The sequence below is a fragment of the Cricetulus griseus genome, chromosome 4 (genome assembly GCF_003668045.3).
Source record: "Cricetulus griseus strain 17A/GY chromosome 4, alternate assembly CriGri-PICRH-1.0, whole genome shotgun sequence".
NCBI lineage: Eukaryota > Metazoa > Chordata > Mammalia > Rodentia > Cricetidae > Cricetulus > Cricetulus griseus.
In genome coordinates, this window is record NC_048597.1 from 137,424,831 (window position 1) to 137,442,992 (window position 18,162).

At 39.6% G+C, this 18,162-nt stretch overlaps 1 protein-coding gene across 1 annotated transcript in view; it reads right to left on the reverse strand.

Annotated features, from left to right (window-relative positions):
• Positions 1–3,366: 3,366 nt before the first annotated feature.
• Tbx20 (T-box transcription factor 20) overlaps positions 3,367–18,162 on the reverse strand; it is a 49,887-nt gene continuing 35,091 nt past the window's right edge. The window contains exons 7-8 of the mRNA XM_027411698.2: positions 4,926–5,035; positions 3,367–3,707 (exon numbers count right to left, since the gene is read on the reverse strand). Of these exons, the coding sequence (XP_027267499.1) occupies positions 3,367–3,707; positions 4,926–5,035 (451 nt within the window). The remainder of the gene's footprint in view (positions 3,708–4,925; positions 5,036–18,162) is intronic.

Here is an 18,162-nt window from a genome sequence, read left to right on the forward strand (position 1 = left end):
ATTGTCCTTTGTCCTTCACATAAGCAATGTAGCTTGAAAAGTTATTCTGAATTAGAGAAATAGGATAAATATCCTAACATCTTTCCGAAACACTCATAGGCAATTAACACATGAGGTTTCATTTCTAATATTTCTTGAGCATGTAAAGGGTTTCCTTTCTTTTAATTATTGTGTTTGGGGAGGGGAGTGTTGTATCTATAGCAGGAAAATGGCAGACATTTGGCCAGTTGTTTGGGGAGGTGAGATCTTGGAATGGCCCAGAAGCCAGTACAGCTCTTACACAAAGTTTCTGCTGCGTGATGAATCCCTATCAAGAGATTTTTACATCTCTGTACCCACTCACTGAGATTGCTGGCAACCCTTCCAGACAATTTGCCCTTCTTACAAGCTGCAAAGGTCAGTAATGGAGCAGAAAGCCACTGAGCTAGACAATGTTACCTAACAGTTGTTGACATGCTACACATAACTGGATGTATTTCCACAAGAACTACTAAGAACAGGAAGTGCTGGGATGGTTTACTGAATAAAGAACTGGCACAACTCATCTTAGAATTATTGAGGTATATTTTAAACCAGAGTATAAGTCAGAATCCAGTGTATTCCGAATGAGTTCCTCAGAGCTCCATAAGCCTGACCCAGAATCTTCAGCAGCACTGTGCTTGAACATGCAAAGGGGAAGCCCTGATTTTATTCCAGATGTATTTTAAGTCTTGGTCATAATTAGTCGACTGGTTTTTCCTATCAACTGGATTTACCTGCTAATATCCAATTCTCTCTTCAATTTTGGTGGAACCAGCATTGGGATTTTAAATAGTAAAATCCCCAGGGATTAATAAGTATTGACAACCAGAATAAATCCAAAAGTTACAGGTGGTTCATAGGCTAAAGTGCCAGGCACTCATATGACCCCACTTTCCTGGGTGGCTTCTGTCTGGTTCATGTAATACCAACCTGGGAAACAAACATCCAATTAGGAATTTCAGGGAGAAAATTTTTCAAGAGCCCATTTTGCTGGTTGTCATGCACTCCATTCAGTTTCATCCTTGTATTGCCAAATTACAGGCAAAAATTCCAAGAAATACTGGCAAAACATCATATTTAACAAAATTTTTAAAAAAAACCCACAAACCTACTGTGAGGCACACAGATTGGGAAAACTATGAAAACAGTATCAAAACAATCCTTTCATTCTCATGGGAAAAGAAAATGAAGACACATACTCACTTTAATATCTGGGCACTATCGGGGGGAGGGGCTGAGGAGCACCCTGAACAATAGTGTCTCGGTTTTTCCTGCAGCACTTTATTCCAAGGTACTTTTGCAAAAGGCCAATCATTAAATAGCAATCCCCTATCCCACCTCTATAGGCAGTTATTTTAAACATCAGTCACAATTGTTTTTTTGTTTGTTTGTTTGTTTGTTTTAAGAGAAATGCATGTCTGTACTTGTCTGGAAACCAACTATTTATGGATACGACTGCCTGACAGTGGCACACAAGCAGCCACCGGCGTCTGATGTGGGAGTTTAAAATGGTTTTGTTGACAGTTCATGCTTATTTATAAGACAGCTACGGACTTTCGTAGAGAGTATCAAGTGCAAAATCTAAAGCCAGCCTCCTGCACTCAGGCTGTGTGTGGTTCCTTGTTCCATAGGTTGGACTTGGCCTGAAAAGTTATCCAACATGGAAAAGCCTAACAAAACTATCAAATAAAATTGCTAAATGATATGGTAAGTATATTGCATTTATGCCTAAATACATTTCTACTGTCAGGAGTGCTATTTCCCATATCTGCTAGTACATTCAATACATTTGACACAGGAATAGAGTAGAATGAAAACTACATATGAAATTTAAACTAAAATGAAGTTCAGGGGAACTTTGTGAAGCAAACCAGTCACGTTCTAAACATGGGACACATTGTCTTCAAAGCTGAAGGTGTAGTGACTTTAATAAATCTATATTATTAGGGAAATGTATTATTGCAAAATACCAGATTTGTGGCCCTGCCTGTAAATGGTAAGATACATGTTGTCCAAAATTAACATTTGGTTATACAGAAGTAAAATATAATCTCTAGTGTGTTTATAAAGGAGAAGCTTACGAAGGAAGCAAGAGCTAGATGAAGCTCTAGTCTGCTGGTCAGAACTGTTAGTGTTTCTGTCAGGGAGTCACTGAAGTAACATGCAATTTCATGTCAGCCACTGGGGAAAATGGAAGGGAGTCTGTAAATATGTCACAGATAGATAAGAGAAGTCAGATGCAGGGTACACCCATGCCCATAGGCAAACATGAAATCATAGTGAGCTACAGTGGGAGACTAGTCATTGGCAAAACCCTGATGATGACGGCAACAGCTATAAAGCATATTTATAAAAAAAAGTAAAATAAAATTTGGCCCAGTGTGTTTTAATATGCAAAAGATTGCCCTAACCTGAAGTGAAGATGAAGAGGACTTTGGCTCCCATGGCAGAGAAATTCCCCTCAGAAGAGAACCACCATGTTTTGATTATAGCCTGTAAAGGAGAAACTCACCCATCACCATGCATGGGCTATGGAGGGGTCCTCAGTGGTCACACCAGCAGCCTATTGTGAATGCAGCACCCCAAAAGCCAACCTCTTTGATAATAACAAAGCTTCTTACTTTAAAATAGCATACAGAGGGTTTCCCCTACAAAGTTTTTGCAAGAAAAGAATTATTAGGAAAAAGAAAAAGGACTAAAGACAGAGCTTATGGTGTCATGGCCTGTGGATATGGCAGGAATTGGTAGCGGCCTTAGCAATTATATCCATTAAACCACAGGATGCATTAGCACCGACACTACCCCTTCCCCAGCAAACTGACATAAAGGAAACTAAACATGCCTAAGCTACAGCATTACAAACATTTTGCTATTGCCTCCCATTTTCTACTGGGAGAAATGGACTTGAGCATTTTAATATGCTATATAGTATTGCCTTCTGGACAATGCTTTGAACCTGTTGAAAGCAGAAAGAAAACCTATACACAAGGATTTTATACAATACTGAACCAACAGGACTTTTAACCACTAGGAATAACACACCTTGAGATTCCTTCACCTTAGATCATGAAGCTTTCCAAGTAAACTGATATCCTGTTAGTTGTAGGAGTAGGCTAGCAAAACTTTACACTGATTCTCTCCTGGATCCAACTGCAGATATCCTGACCCATGGTGCACTTCCATACAAGTAGGTTTCACTGTGAGTCCAGCTCTCCTCTTTAATAAGTCCTGTATTTCCTGGAGAGCCCCTGCCCCAATACCCCACATCCCACCCACACATCCCTCTCCTATATTTCATACCCATTTGCACATCCTGGATCTAGCTCCCCTCCACTCTCAGAAGAGTCATACAAATGGTGTCATCACTGCAGAGGAGTGGCGTAGTCCTTGGATGGCTGCATAGGGCCCCTGCTGAAAGTAGTGATGGTATCGAGGCATGTGGAATGAAGGGAACGTGGGACCACTTCCCTGCATGGAGCTGGCAATGGCAGATGGGGTCAAAGGCATTCCCAGGCGGCTATATGGTGGCAGAGAACCTTGTATAGGGTGAGGAATGGGTGTCGCTATGGATGCTGTGCTGGTGCCAAGAGCAGTCAGGGTCTGTGGATGCTGAAATCCAGGAAAACTGGAAGAGGATGATACCCAGGTACTGAGAGACAAATTGTCAGATGTTGTAAAGGCTGATCCTGAAAGAAAAGCACTCATTAGTCTCAGGCTGCTATGTAAATATAATGATGAAGAGCTAAAGATCAGTTTATTTTCTTTCCTTGTTGTTTTGAGATAGGGCCTTATTTTGTAGCCCTGGCTGTACCACAATTCAATTTATAGACCAGGATGGCCTCACACTCACTGAAATCTTGCCTGCCTTTGCCTCCAAGTGCTGGCATTAAAGGCATGTGCCATTGTGCCCAGCTTAAGATCAGTTTATTTCAAAATAAATGCTAATGCTCCACACTAAGAGTAGTTGAGCAACACAATTGGGTCTCATTTTTTAAAGAAGGGGTTGGACAGCTGACTCAGCAGTACATGATACACATACATACACACATACATACATACATACATACATACACACACACACACACACACACACACACACACACACACACACACACAGGCAAAGCACCCATATACCCCCCCACACACACACACAGGTGGGGCACCACTGGCCTCTCTTTTCTGTCTTCCCCTTCTCTCTGACTTCTGTGCACTATCTTTTCTCTGAGCTTTCTGCTCAAGGAAACTTCACTCAGTTCTTTTGTGTTTTGTGTTCCATGAGCATTATGTATTAAACAACCTCAAATGCCATTTCCCCACCCCTTTTTTTGAGATATAGTCTTTCAGTATTCTGGAGCTCACTTAGCAGGCCAGGTTGGGAAGCCTGTGAGTTTAGGGATATTTGCCTGTCTTTGTTTGCCCAACACAAGGAATTACAAGTCACCAAGCCATCTCCCCAACACTTTGTTTAGTTCTCTCTTCAACTATTAGGGCCAGTGGTGGCCCTTTGCTGTGATAATCCTCTTTTTAAAATATTCTTCATTTTGAACTTTGATCCTTATAAGATATCCCTAATTTTCAAATAAAGCTGAGATTCAAAAATAGTAAGAAACTGTCCAGAAGTGTGACTGGTGGCTCTTTGGCAGTAAATCACAGACAAGCCCTCCTCTACCCTGATTCAAACGCTTTGTGTTTTGTTACTAACAAAACACACCACAGGCAGAATAGCCACTCAAGCAAAATAACGGGGCATACATGGATCAGCATTGGAGACTGCCTCTTCTAAAAAGCCTGGAAGCCAGTTATTGGCATGTGTTCCCAGAGGACCAGACATCAGCATCCTGCCTTCATTCCATATCAAGTGCTCTGGCCTCCCGCAGCCCCACATCTCCAAATGATAGCCTTACCTCGATTTGGAGTTGTCTGGCTCTCTTCCCCCAGTACATCCTCTTCTCCGTAGGTGCGGATGGGAGAACGGGCATAGGAATGCTTCTGGATCAGGCTCTCCACACTCTCCCTGTGGAACAGAGGGGCACATCACAGTTCATTTCAGAGAGGGGTTTAGGGGTAATTCACTATTTTCTCAGTCAAAGGGAAAGACAACATTTAAAGCTTATATGTTCACCCACTATACAGAGACTTCTAGGACTTGAGCTCAAATGCTTAAGTGCAAATAAATACAACTAGACAGAACCAGAAAACACAGAGCAATGAAATATGGTCATAGGCGGATGGAATTCAATGAAGCAAAAAATTAATGAATGAATTTACTATAGGATGGCAATGAATCTTGTTATTAAATTTGGCAAATAATGATTCAAAACAGATATGAATTGATTCAAATGTACTGGCCCAGGACATGATAAAATATTGGGAAAAGTTCATAATATCAGTCAAAATGACTTAGTGTTCACTAACAATGCAACTGCACAGAGCACATGGCAATATGAAGTGTCCAGATAATGGATATGGCAGATCTTTGTTGTATTGAAACTGAAAATTACAGAAAAGCTGTGAAGGGAATGTGAGCAGTCATTAAGAAGTCGAGACCCTCAGAAACGTTGGTCCATTGTCTTTGAAGAGGGTCTCCTAAGAGTGCAAATAACTCTTTCAAAAAAATAGTTGTAACCTAAAGACAACACCAAATTAACCACCAATGGGTCAAAATTCATACTTTTTAAAAATTGAATGGAATAAGGAGAAGCCAAACTCCCAACTACATACTGAAGAAGTAAGGAAGTAAATTAAATGTCACAGTAGCTCTTCAATGTAACATTTGACATTTCACATAGATATATCCATACTTGTGAAAAATACTATCTAATTAACAGTGTGTTTGGGGTCCTAAATGGTTACATAATCATGACAGTGTGAGGGGTCTTATTCCCAACAGATAATGGGGAGTCCCCACTTCTGCACTTTCTAATGTTTTCTTGATCTCTATTTGTGTATCATCACACCAAAACCACAATGCCCTAATTTGCTGTTGCTGAATTAAAGTCTTAAAATGAGTTTTCACCAGTACCCTCAACTTGTTCTTTTTCAAAATCATATTGGTCATTCTAGTTCCTTTATTTCCATATAACTTTAGTATTCAATGATTTATTTTTAAGCGTACTGAAATTTTAATCAGGATTTTGTCTGACATGTACTTCAATTTAGGGAGAATTGGCATTTATAACATTGAGTCTTTTTCAACCCACAAACAGTATGTCCTTCCATTTACTTATCACCAAAGCTAAAGAGATTTAAATATACAGGCATGACACACCAGAGCCACATTTATATCAAAACTTTTCATGTTCTACTAAATTCTTTTTCATCTCAATTTCCAATTTTTCATTTATAGTAGGTATAAATGTAATTTTCTTTTGCATGCTGATCTTGTAACTGGCAGCTTTCTTAACATATGTATCTGTTCCTGTAGCTCTTTTCAAGATTTGCATTTTGCATGCAATCATACTATCTATGATCAGAAGTGATTTCAATTCTTTGCTTCTATTCCACAGTTGACTGCGGCATCCATAATTACCTGCACAGCTCTGAATAGAAGTGGTCAGATCCACTTAATGAGCTCTTACACAATGTGCATAACATGAGCCCCTGGAATTTCATGCATGTCTTTCATTGGACTTGGCTTAATGAAATTCAAAGAACTGGTCCCTTCTCATCCCATACTGCAGAGAAGATTTTTTAAAATAAGGAATAGATAATGTATTTTGATTTTGTTTTTCTTTTCTGTTTTTCTTTCTTTTCTACTAAGATAATCAAATGAGTTTTCTTTTTTAGTGTGTTAGTCTAATCAGTTTTGTTGGGTGAACTTCTAGTGTTAAGCTAACTTTGTATTTCTGAGGAAAACTCCAGTTGGTCATATTAATGTCCTTTTGTTGAACTCAATATCCTAGAATTATTTTAAGATTTTTCCCATGTATATTCAAAAAGGAATATTAGACCCTGATTTTCTATTATACTATCTGTCTTTCTTCAGTCTTAGTCTTAAGGCAACAATGTTCTCATAGCTTCATTGTTAAATTATCCTTGGTTTCTTTTCCTGTTGCTGTGATAAAATAGCCTACCAAAGCAACCTAAGGGGAAAGGGTTTATTTTAGATCATAGTTCACCATCCACCATGACAGGGAAGGAAAAACAGGATGAACCTGGGGTAGCAGGTCATATTGTAGTCAAAGTCAGAAAATAAAGAGACGCACCCATGCTGCTCACTTACACAGTCCAGGTTCCCATCTAGGGAACGGTGTCACCTCAACCACAGTAGAGGGGTTTGCAATTAATGCAATCAAGATAATCATGTTTGATCTGAGGACTATCTCCCAAATGAGTGTAAGTCTTGTCAAACTGACAGTTAAAACTGACCCTCACATACCACTTCCTTTCAGTTTTCTAGAAGAGCTTGGGAGTTTGTGCTATTGTACACTCTTTAAATATTTTGTATAAGTCACTGGGGGCACCTTAGCATTTATGGAAATGTTAATTACAAATTCATAGCTATCAAATTATGTTTCTTCTTGAATGACGTTTTCATGGGTTTTGTCTCCAAAAAATGTATTACCTCATTTGAATTGTTGAAATTGTAAGTATGCTGATTATTGTACTATATGATAATATTCCTTTATTGCTCCCTGTCTTAGCTTCTTGTCTTTTTGCTGAAATAAAATATTCTGACAAAAGCAACTTACAGGAGAAGGGTCTTCCCATCTCAGTTAATGTAATCAAGATAATCCCCCACAGGCATACCATAGACCAGTGGTTCTCAACCTTCCTAATGCTGCAACCCTTTAATACAGTTCCTCATGTTCTGGTGAACCCCAACCATACAATTAATTCATAGCTGTAATTTTCTACTGTTAGTGAGTTATAATGTAAATATCTGTGTTTTCTGATGCTCTTAGGTGACCCCTGTGAAAGAGTCACTTGACCCCCAAAGGGTGGAAACCCACAAGTTGAGAACTGCTACCGTTGACCAACCTGTTCTGGACAATCCTTCATGAAGGTTTCATAGATTAGAGATTAGGCAGATTCAACACCAATATTATTCCCCACGTGCTTAGTAATGGAGATTGTGTTTTCTTCCTGATCAGTTTGACTGGGGGAATGTCAGTTTTATTAATCTCTGCATTACTGTCCCACTATTTTCTCCCCTTATTTTCTCCCTTTTTTTCTTTTACTTTGAACCTGAAATCTTCTTTTCCTAGTTTCTTTGAGATTGAAGATGTGGGTCATTGGCCTTAGACATTGCATCATTTCTAAAGGAAGACTATACTACTCAGCATCACACATGTTCTCCTTTTCCTTCAGTCCAAAATATTTTCTAACTCTCCTGATATTTTCCTCATTTATGCCTGCTATATAGTTTACAATATTTAGGGATTTGACAAGGTATCTTCACATTAGTGATTTCTCACACTGTTTTTATTGTCAGAGATAGGTTTCACCAGACTCACGTATCTATTACTTTATTGAGCCTCATTTTATGGTACACATCTCAGTCACCATGGTAACTATCTGTCACACAGAAGGCATAATCCACTATTGTTGAAGGGGGTGCTTTCTAAATGTAAACTGGGTCAGGATGGTTAAGAGTTGTTCAAATATTCTGACTCCTTTCTCGTTTTTTGCTTGCTTACTCTGTCAGTTGTTGAGAGAGAGGCATTGACATTTGCAACTCTGGTTGGTTGGTTGTCTGTTTCCCTTGTAAGTCCTCCCAGGCCCAGAGTTCTGATATCGGATATATAAACAGGTATAAGAGAGTGCACTCCTGAGAATGAGATGATTTTTATCCAGTCAAACCTACTTTGATATTAATACAGCTGATCTAGTTTTCTTCTTTTTTTTTTTCCATTTTCTTTTCTTGAGACAGGATTTCATGTAAACCAGGATGTCCTAGAACTCCCAAACCACTTTCCTCTGCTTCCTACATGCTGGGACTTGAGGCTTGTGCCCTCATGCCCAGCTAGTTTGGTCTTTTTTTAGTGTTGACTTTTTACACTTGCTTTCTATTACTTTACTTTCAATTCATCTCTCTACGATTTAACATGTTCTTTATGGGCATCAATCCAAAACGTAAGCCTCTGCCTTTTGATGAGGGTGCCTAGCCTATGAGCAGGTGATGCTCCTGGCTGGCTGCTGCTTTTGTCTAGTGCTTTGTTGTTTTTGTTTGTTTTCTTCTGCATTTTGCTCTTGTGTTTTCCCAGATGTTCTTAACCTTTTCCTCTTTCCCATAAGGTTACAGCTTCATAGTCCCTCTTTATCTCCTTTTCTTGTTTAGCATTTACAGCTTCCTTCTGTTATTTCAGCGATTGTCTTCACAGTTATAGTAAATATTTAATTTGTCACAATCTACCTTGAAGTGATATTACACCTTTGAAGGATAGCAGAAGAATCTTACCAGTTCCCAGCACTTAAAACCTTGCAGTTAAATATTTAGTTTTCCCCTTCTAGCTTTGTGCTATCATTTTTTTTTTCAACACACTGTTTTCCTGTGTGCCTTTGGAGCCTGCCCTGGAACTAGCTCTTGTAGACCAGGCTGGTCTCGAATTCACCTGCCTCTGCCTCCGAAGTTCTGGGATTAAAGGCATGTGCCACCACCACTCAGCTGTGCGCCGGCTTGAAGGACTTCCTTTAACCTATCTGTAGAGCAACTTGAGGATGATGATGTCATCAGCTTTCACATGTCTGGAAAAAACCTTTGCTTTTCTTTTGCTTTTAAGAAGTCATTTTGGTGGTTGTTCTAATTCTAGCTGACCGACTTTCCCCCTCAGTTCTTCAAAGATTGTGCCTTATTCACAGGAACTCATCATAGTCCTTAGTTTTGTTCCTCTGACGTAATGTCTTTAATCCCCTCAGCACTTCCAATATTTCCTTTTGTCATTGATTTCCAGCCATTTTGTTATGATGTAACTTTCACTTTCTTCATGCTTCTTGAGCTCAACCTTGTTGGACCTTTTGGATTGTGTGTTTAATTGTTGTTAAATTTGGGAAAAATGCATTTCTTTTCACATCCTCCAGTGACCTTCCAGAGTCTCTAGTTACACATACAGGATGCCTCTTGAAGCTCTTTTTGTTTCCTAAGTTATCTCTTTGCTGTTTTTCAATTTGGATAACTTCTGTTGCTCTGTCTTCAATTTCACAAATCTTGTTATCTTCAGTGTCTAATCTACCCTTAGTCCCACACAGTCTAACTATATTTGACTTCGTAAATGGTAACTTTCTCTTTCAGAATTTGGTGAGGATCTTTTCTTCATCTTCCACATGTCTTTCTGCATATATGAAATATAGTCAAGACAACTATCTGATTGTCTGTTGATTATAATATCTACATGACTTTGGCACTTTCTGCGCTGATGTTTAGACCAGGCCTAGCCACCAGTCATTGTGAATGATGTTTCTAGGTATTACACATCCTCATACTCCCTTACATATTCTGAAACTTTGCTGTGGGATTTGGTTTCATTAGTTGGAAATACATTGCAATTTCTCTTCCCAGGATGTTTTAGATAGGACTGTACCTAACCAAGGGCTATTTTTCCCTTCACTAATGAAACAAATCCCTTGTCCCCCATGGGAATACTGCTGCTGCTGATCCCTCCTGCTTCCATCCCCTCCTGGAACTCCCTTCACATATTTGTGTTTAGCAATTTTCAGAACACCGAGAAAGACTCTCTAGATCTATGGATTTCTTTTCCTTAAACCCTCACCTCTTCCTCTCTCTCGGGTGTCCTCTAACGTCTCCTATCATAGGACTCTTCCACTTTGATTTCTCAAGTAACCCTCCAGGCTCATTTCCCTCTCTCCCTCCCCATGTCATGGTCTGAACTCTCAGGAGCAATGCACCGGGCATCACTTCTCTCTTGCCATTTGCTTTATACTCAGCGACTACACTGCCTTTTGTTGCTTCAGGCCCAGGGTCATTAAAAAAAATGTTTTCTATGTTTTGTCTGTTTCTGGCCCTTGTTGCAACAGCTTTTCTGGGAGCACTGCTCCTGTGATGCCCTCATAAGAATCTTAAAGCCTGGCAGAACTCCTAGATCAACTCAATCACAGTTTCCAGGGGTGGAACACTATCTTCAGTAACTAGCAGAACTTCCTGGGTAATTCCAACAGGAAGGCACAATTAGAGGTGGTAAGGACATATGTGGAAGAAATTTTTCACCAAGCACTATTCTTTAAGTTTTGAACTTTTGATGTATATAGTATTTATTCAAAAATAATTACAAAGTATAAAAAATCATGTGACTCTCACAGCTTACCAGTGGCAGAACAGAAAAAACTGATGTCCAAACTGGCATCTCTGGATCTTATTATAAATGAATTAATAAAAATAATAGTCATATCAGCTTTTATATCGACATAATTTCATAGGAGGCTGCATGTTACATTGGGAGTGCCATAAACCTGAATGCCATTCATTGACTGGATGAATGAATCCATGATGTTGTCGACTATCTACAACACTTTCAGTCCTTGCTACATTATTTCCCTAACTTCTCTTTGTTTGTAAACTGGGAAGCAAAATATTTGCCTTACAAGTTCAGTCATATGTTCAAGTAAATAAGCATACATGTGTGTGTGGAATCATTACCATGAACAATATACTATAGAAATTGTGACTCTATTAGTAAATAAAACACAAAAATATCTGCCTCTTGAAGGAGGATGATGAAAAGAGAAAGAGGAATCAAAGAGAAGAGAGGAAGTAAGAGAGAAATATGGTGTATATATGATAGTATAGTATCAGGAAAGCAGTAGAACCAGTGGGTGTGATGTTAAGAGACATCTCAGCTATGGAAACAGTGCTGTGAGCTCTTTCATGTGAGGCAGTAAACAGAAGAAAAGGGTTCTGACGGAAGTTGGTGACAATTAGAGGGACGTTGTTGGCAAGTAGGAACATAGGATGGGAAGTAATAGAGAACTGAATTTAATCTCTGTGTGTGGCATGCATGCATTCAAATGCAACACTGAAGCCAGCTGGCTGTCATAAAACAACAATCAAAAAAAATACACCAAAGTTGGTGTCTTTTAAGTCTGTGCCATTGAGTCATGATGTTAATATTTAAAATAAAAATTTTAAAGAATTGGGTCATTATCTGTACATTAGGAAAAGTATTTGCTTAACTACCATAGAAAAACACCTCCTTTTTGAATAATCATAAAGGGATATAGCAGTATATTTCTAAAGTATGTTTCTTTTACCATTACTTTTATGTGTAAGCATTTATATTCCAAAGAGGTGTGTGGTGTTTGCCTCTCCAAAAGTGCCCTTATAGAACATCATTTATCCATATTTACATTCAACAAAAGAAAACTCATTTTCCGAATGACACGATGAATCACTGCCTTGTGAAACATTTTGCTTTTCTATAAAAAGTACATTACATTCATTTTGTCCTTGCTAGATCACTGCTATCATTACTTATGCTGTTCCCTGGGAGTAGAGGGAAAAGGGGATTTTATCGAAGTGATTTACTTGTGTCAGGCCTGGAAGTGAACTGAAAGCAATAGCAGTTCTTATATAAAGGATGCCCTAATTGCATTACTGCCTTTTAAGTGATTGAGCACAGTGGTGCATATCAGAGCCATCTCCTCGGAGATGCTGCAAAGAGTAGACAGCCCATGCTGTTTACTTGATAGCAAATCCCTGTTTGCCGCAGAAAGAAAAGAGCAAAGACTCTGCTTAGCCTGAAAAGCCATCAGAAGGGTTTCTGAGAAACTCTACCATGAAGAGTGTGGAGTTCAGCTAGTGGGATGAAAGATTCACATATTACACACTCTGTGATGATCAGTCCTGCTGGATCATAGTACGAGAGACTGTAGTTTCTGTTAGACTTGCCTTTGAGCTACCTGAGTACTACTGTGGATGAATAGTGTCACATCCAGGGCTAGACTCTCCTAAGCAAGGGATAGCGTCATTGCTTTGGGTGGTCTTCAGTGGCTCGCCTCTGACTGCTCTGTAACTGCCAATTCTGGGGGTAATTGTTAAAGACACAAGCAGACAGAAGATGGTGAAACAGAGACCATGGAGGCAATGATTTTGTTCTCCCCACTACAGTGTTCATAAGCACTGAAAGCATTCCAATGATTTCTTCAGGGGCTCAGCAAGCAAAACCTGAACACTCCACTGGAAGTGGGAATGGTTTCCTTCTTTCATCCTTGGAACTAAAATGTTTACTTCTCAACGCTCCAAACACCAAATCTTCCCCTTCCCCTATCCCTTCTCCTACCCTTCTCCTTCCCTCTCCCCTTCCCCTCACATTCTTCTTGGCATGACTGTCCTTCCAAATAAACCCTTTTTGTCAGCACCTAGCCCCTTAAGGCAAGTACATTTGCATGACCCTCTCCTCAACTAGCTCACTGGAAAACAAGACAGGGGACACTGCCTCCTGCTGGAGGCTTTAGTGCAATGCCTCTAATCACTTAAACACCTTCTCAAAATAGACTGTCCAGCTCAGCCCCAGGACTTAGGGTGTCTCAGGTATGGCCTGAGCATGTGGGATATTTCCATATGGTGCAGATGTCAATGGCTGAAGGCCCCACAAGGGGAACCACTGACCTGGGCAGCCTCCAGGTGTGTGTTTGCCCCAGTGCTTAACCTGAAGCCCACCTTAGCAGCTTGTCCCTGTAGGATTGTGGACACATTATTTCACTATTCTACATCTCCATCTTAACACCTCTACAATGAAGACTTTCATGTGATCTCATTCTTAATGCTAGTATTAGATTATGCAAGTTAATACAATTTTCATTGAAACCTGACACAAGGGTGCTCAATACATATGTATAGATTAAAAAAACAAGTTTGATTTCAGGACTGTATTCTAATAAGCAATTTTGTTTTAGATGAAACTGACACTTCTGGTCCCAACAGCTTTCCATACCTTGTTTTTCCTATAAATTATAAGTTAACGGCAAATGTCATTTCAAATTCATTTTAACTTTCTCTTTTAAAGATAGGCCTGCCAAAAAACAAACAACAACAAAAATGGAAACCAAAAAACTCGTGTTTAGAAAGAAAATGTCAAACACATTAAAAATCAATCTAATTTATAGGATACAAGACAGTTAAATTTTTCTTTTTCATGAATTTGTTTTTTATCTCATGTCTCATTAAGTCTTTTATAAATAACTTCCTGTCATGACATTTTACTAGAGATTTATTCAGATACATTGTAAATTATAATACATTGATATCTGTATTTCCATAAAGTATTTAATAAATGAAAACTTTTGGATAATATAATTTGAGATATATTATAAACCATTAATTTTAATTTAAGAACTGAAATATATTATGTAATCCATTTTGAAAAACAAATAACTCTAAATTCATCTTTTAAAAAGCTTTTAGACTTTATTTTTATTTATTTGACTAAATCCTATTGGATTTTATTTTCTTAAGTAATATGTATTTCTAGTTTTGTATTATCACTAACAACTTAAATAAGAAAAGAAACCACTGAAAAATACTTAAGATATGTTGTTTTCATTTCCTAAAATTTCTGGTTATGATTAGATGAAATCTCTTAGACAAAGTTCAAAGAACTCAATCTATAAACAAATCCTGGATAATTGTGAGGTATACTTTATTGCAGATATGGCAGGCATTTTAACATGTTTTGCAAAATATAGTTGCAAATACAACTGAAATACAAATAAAAGAAACCACAAAAATTTTATTTGCCAGGCTAATGATCTCCCAGCCATATAGGTTCTGTCCTTTAAAAAATGAAGTGAACAATATTGCCTTGGTCCAAATTTAGTCCACTGGCTTTCTTTCAAGAGCTAAGGAAGATAAGAGAATTAATTCTGTTGTCCAATCAGCTCACAGCATGCTTGGCCTCTTCAGGAGCACTCAGTAACAGAGTCCTCCCTTTCTCAGAGCTAGACAGTACTGGGGAGAAAGCACAAAAGCACAACAGAGAAGGATGAAGGCAGAGATGGACTAAGGGCACACAGCTGTACTGCAGAAAGTCTCAGCTGCAGGGAAAATGACAACATGTCTAAAATGAAATGACTATAATGTCTAAAGTAGCTGGGCAGAAGAGGATTGTTTTCAAGGAAATAGTGTAGCATCTGTTCAGTTCTCACACTGAGCTCCCTTAAAATGGCTCACATGACAGAGATCTGGATGAAGTCCATGAAGAGAAGGAATCTTCATAACCCTCACATTGCATTTCCCCCACAGCTGTCCTGCCACCTCTAAACTTATCAGCCACACTTTCAACATTGCAAGTAAGTAAAGTGAAAAATTTACTAGAACTTAGTGTGGGGAGAGTCTTGGACTGCCTTCAAAGAACAACTCATCCTAAGGAACCTTGGTGCATGAAGGAATGACCAAGAGAAGTTTTAGGATTGATGCCACCCTCCCTGTGTTGAGTCATATCTATGGGTAAGAGACACAGAGATGCAACAGGTACAGAGAGTCCTTGTCTGAAAATTCTGCACACAGATCAGAATGAAACGGCAGCAAAGCAAAAGAAGGGGCAGATTTTCTAATTATTGAATGACCTAGAAGTGTTTTTAACATCTGCTTCCATGCTTTCTTTCATTCCAATTCTTCAAAGGACCTTCACATTCTCAGTATTGTGAAAGGGAGGGGGCCACACATGTCCTCCTCCATGCTGCCCTGCCATACCAGAGTACTTGAGGCTGGATTCTTCCTAAAGAAAATATGTTCATCTGTCTCATTGTTTTAGAAGTTAAACATCCAAGAAAGATCATGCTCACTGTTCTAGGGCCAAAATCAGATCCATCTTGTAACAGTCTTGATAGGGGAGGTCCTTCTGCATATATATTTGTCTTATTGGTTGATAAATGAAGCACTGTTGGCCAATAGGCAAGCAAGTTAGGCGGAACTAGGAGGAAAGGAGGATTCTGGGAAATGTAGGAAAAGGGTTGTCGCCATGAGATCCTGGGAAGAGAGGACCTATGCCGCTGGTGTCCTGGATAAGATAAGTCTTTATAAAATATGTAGATTAATGGTTATGGTTGATACTTAAGACAGAGCTAACAAACAATAAATCCTAGTCATTGGCCAGCAGCATTGTAATTAGTGTAAGACTCTGGGTGTTATTTGGTGGCCCTAACATGGCAGTGGAACTCAGGTGGCTGGCGGAAAGAGTTATCATTACACAGTCTCATGCTGCTTCTTAACTTTGAAAATGACATCAAGTGACAGCATTGAGTGCTAGTGGCAAGGGTGCACACAAAAGAAGGACATACTGTGAGGTGGTAAAGAAAGCAAGAGAATACACCAAGGAGACAGGTTTAGTTTGTACCTCTCACTCTTGAGGTAGGTGATTTAATCTTTCCAGAAGCTAGTGTTCGGTGACCTTTCAAAAACACTATTTCCCAACACAGCCACGTTGGAAACAAAGTCACACAGCAAACTATATATGGCCATAGCAAAGCTATTTTCCAGTTATTCATCATAAGTGAGGCACAAGATTAGAAAACAGGCAAAAATAAAACAGTTCTTCAAAATGTTTAAGAGGTCCTGCAAGTGCTCACCTCCACATTGTCACTTTCTCTTCCCATTTTTATCATCTCATCCCACCCTTGTCATCTTCCTCCCACCCTTGTCATCTTCATCCCACCCTTGTCTTCTTAATCTCACCCTTGTCATCTTCATCCCACCCTTGTCTTCTTCATCCCACCCTTGCCATCTCCATCCCACCCTTGTCATCTTCCTCCCACCCTTGTCATCTTCCTCCCACCCTTGTCATCTTCATCCCACCCTTGCCATCTTCCTCCCACCCTTGTCATCTTCATCCCACCCTTGTCTTCTTAATCTCACCCTTGTCATCTTCATCCCACCCTTGTCTTCTTCATCCCACCCTTGTCATCTTCACTCCACCCTTGCCATCTTCCTCCCACCCTTGTCATCTTCCTCCCATCCTTGCCATCTTCCTCCCACCCTTGTCATCTTCATCCCACCCTTGTCTTCTTCATCCCACCCTTGTCATCTTCACTCCACCCTTGCCATCTTCCTCCCACCCTTGTCATCTTCCTCCCACCCTTGTCATCTTCATCCCACCCTTGTCTTCTTCATCCCACCCTTGTCATCTTCACTCCACCCTTGCCATCTTCCTCCCACCCTTGTCATCTTCCTCCCACCTTTGTCATCTTCATCACACTCTTGTCCTCATCCCACCCTTTTATGCTTCTTCCCATTCTTGTCATCTTCTGGTCAGAGTCACAAATGATGAAACAATCCTAATACCTCTTCATGGCCAATGTGAAAACAAAATAGAGAAGCTGACAGATATTTGCAACCATCACTACCTGGACTTCAGAATAAAGCAAGCCCTTTAATTTACCCCAGAAGAAGGGGAAGCCAAGCCTGGAGTGATGGCACATGTCTGTATTACCAGCATCCAGGAGGCTGGGGTGGAAAGATGAGGTTCAAGGCTATTGTAATGGGATCCTGTCTCAAAAATCAGGGGTAAGTAAAGAGAAAAGGAAAAAGTCACCTGAAGGGTGTATGATTTCTTGGTGGGCAGTCACCTTGCTGTCAACATTCTCCAGCCACTTAAACCTATACCAGATAACTAATGTGTTTTTCTGTGGGGTCTCTAGTCTCCATCATATGTACTCACTTTGTGGGTGCAGCAGAGAAGTCATATTCAATGTGTAAACTAAAAACTTGACTGGGCTCCAACAAAAAATTACTGCATCTCACTGGGCTTGTGTCCAAACCTCACATTTGGAAGTTTTATTCAATGTGCAAGAGATTTTTAATCATTTTCTGAGGCTCTCAGTATGGCTTCTAAAGCAACATGGTACTATAAGCTTATGTATTTAACTTCTTGCCCCAATTACATAGCTAGAGAAACCCAGAAAATGAAGGAAAATGCCAACTATATACTTGTATATTTCAGTCACAAATAAGAAAGGAAATGGGGAGGCACACCCATGTGCCATTCACTGGTCTGTAAAGAGGAATGCTACCTGAAAACAACAAGCCAGTTCATCCAAAGCCCAACTTGAACTAGTATCCATGAGAAGCAGGTTCCACACTCCTGAAGAGAGTAAGGGAGGCCAGAAAGGAACTCTCAAGTCACCCTGAAGAGTGCCATACATGGCTCAGACCTTGAATATCTCTAGGGGATGGTGTATGCTCACTGGGAGTGA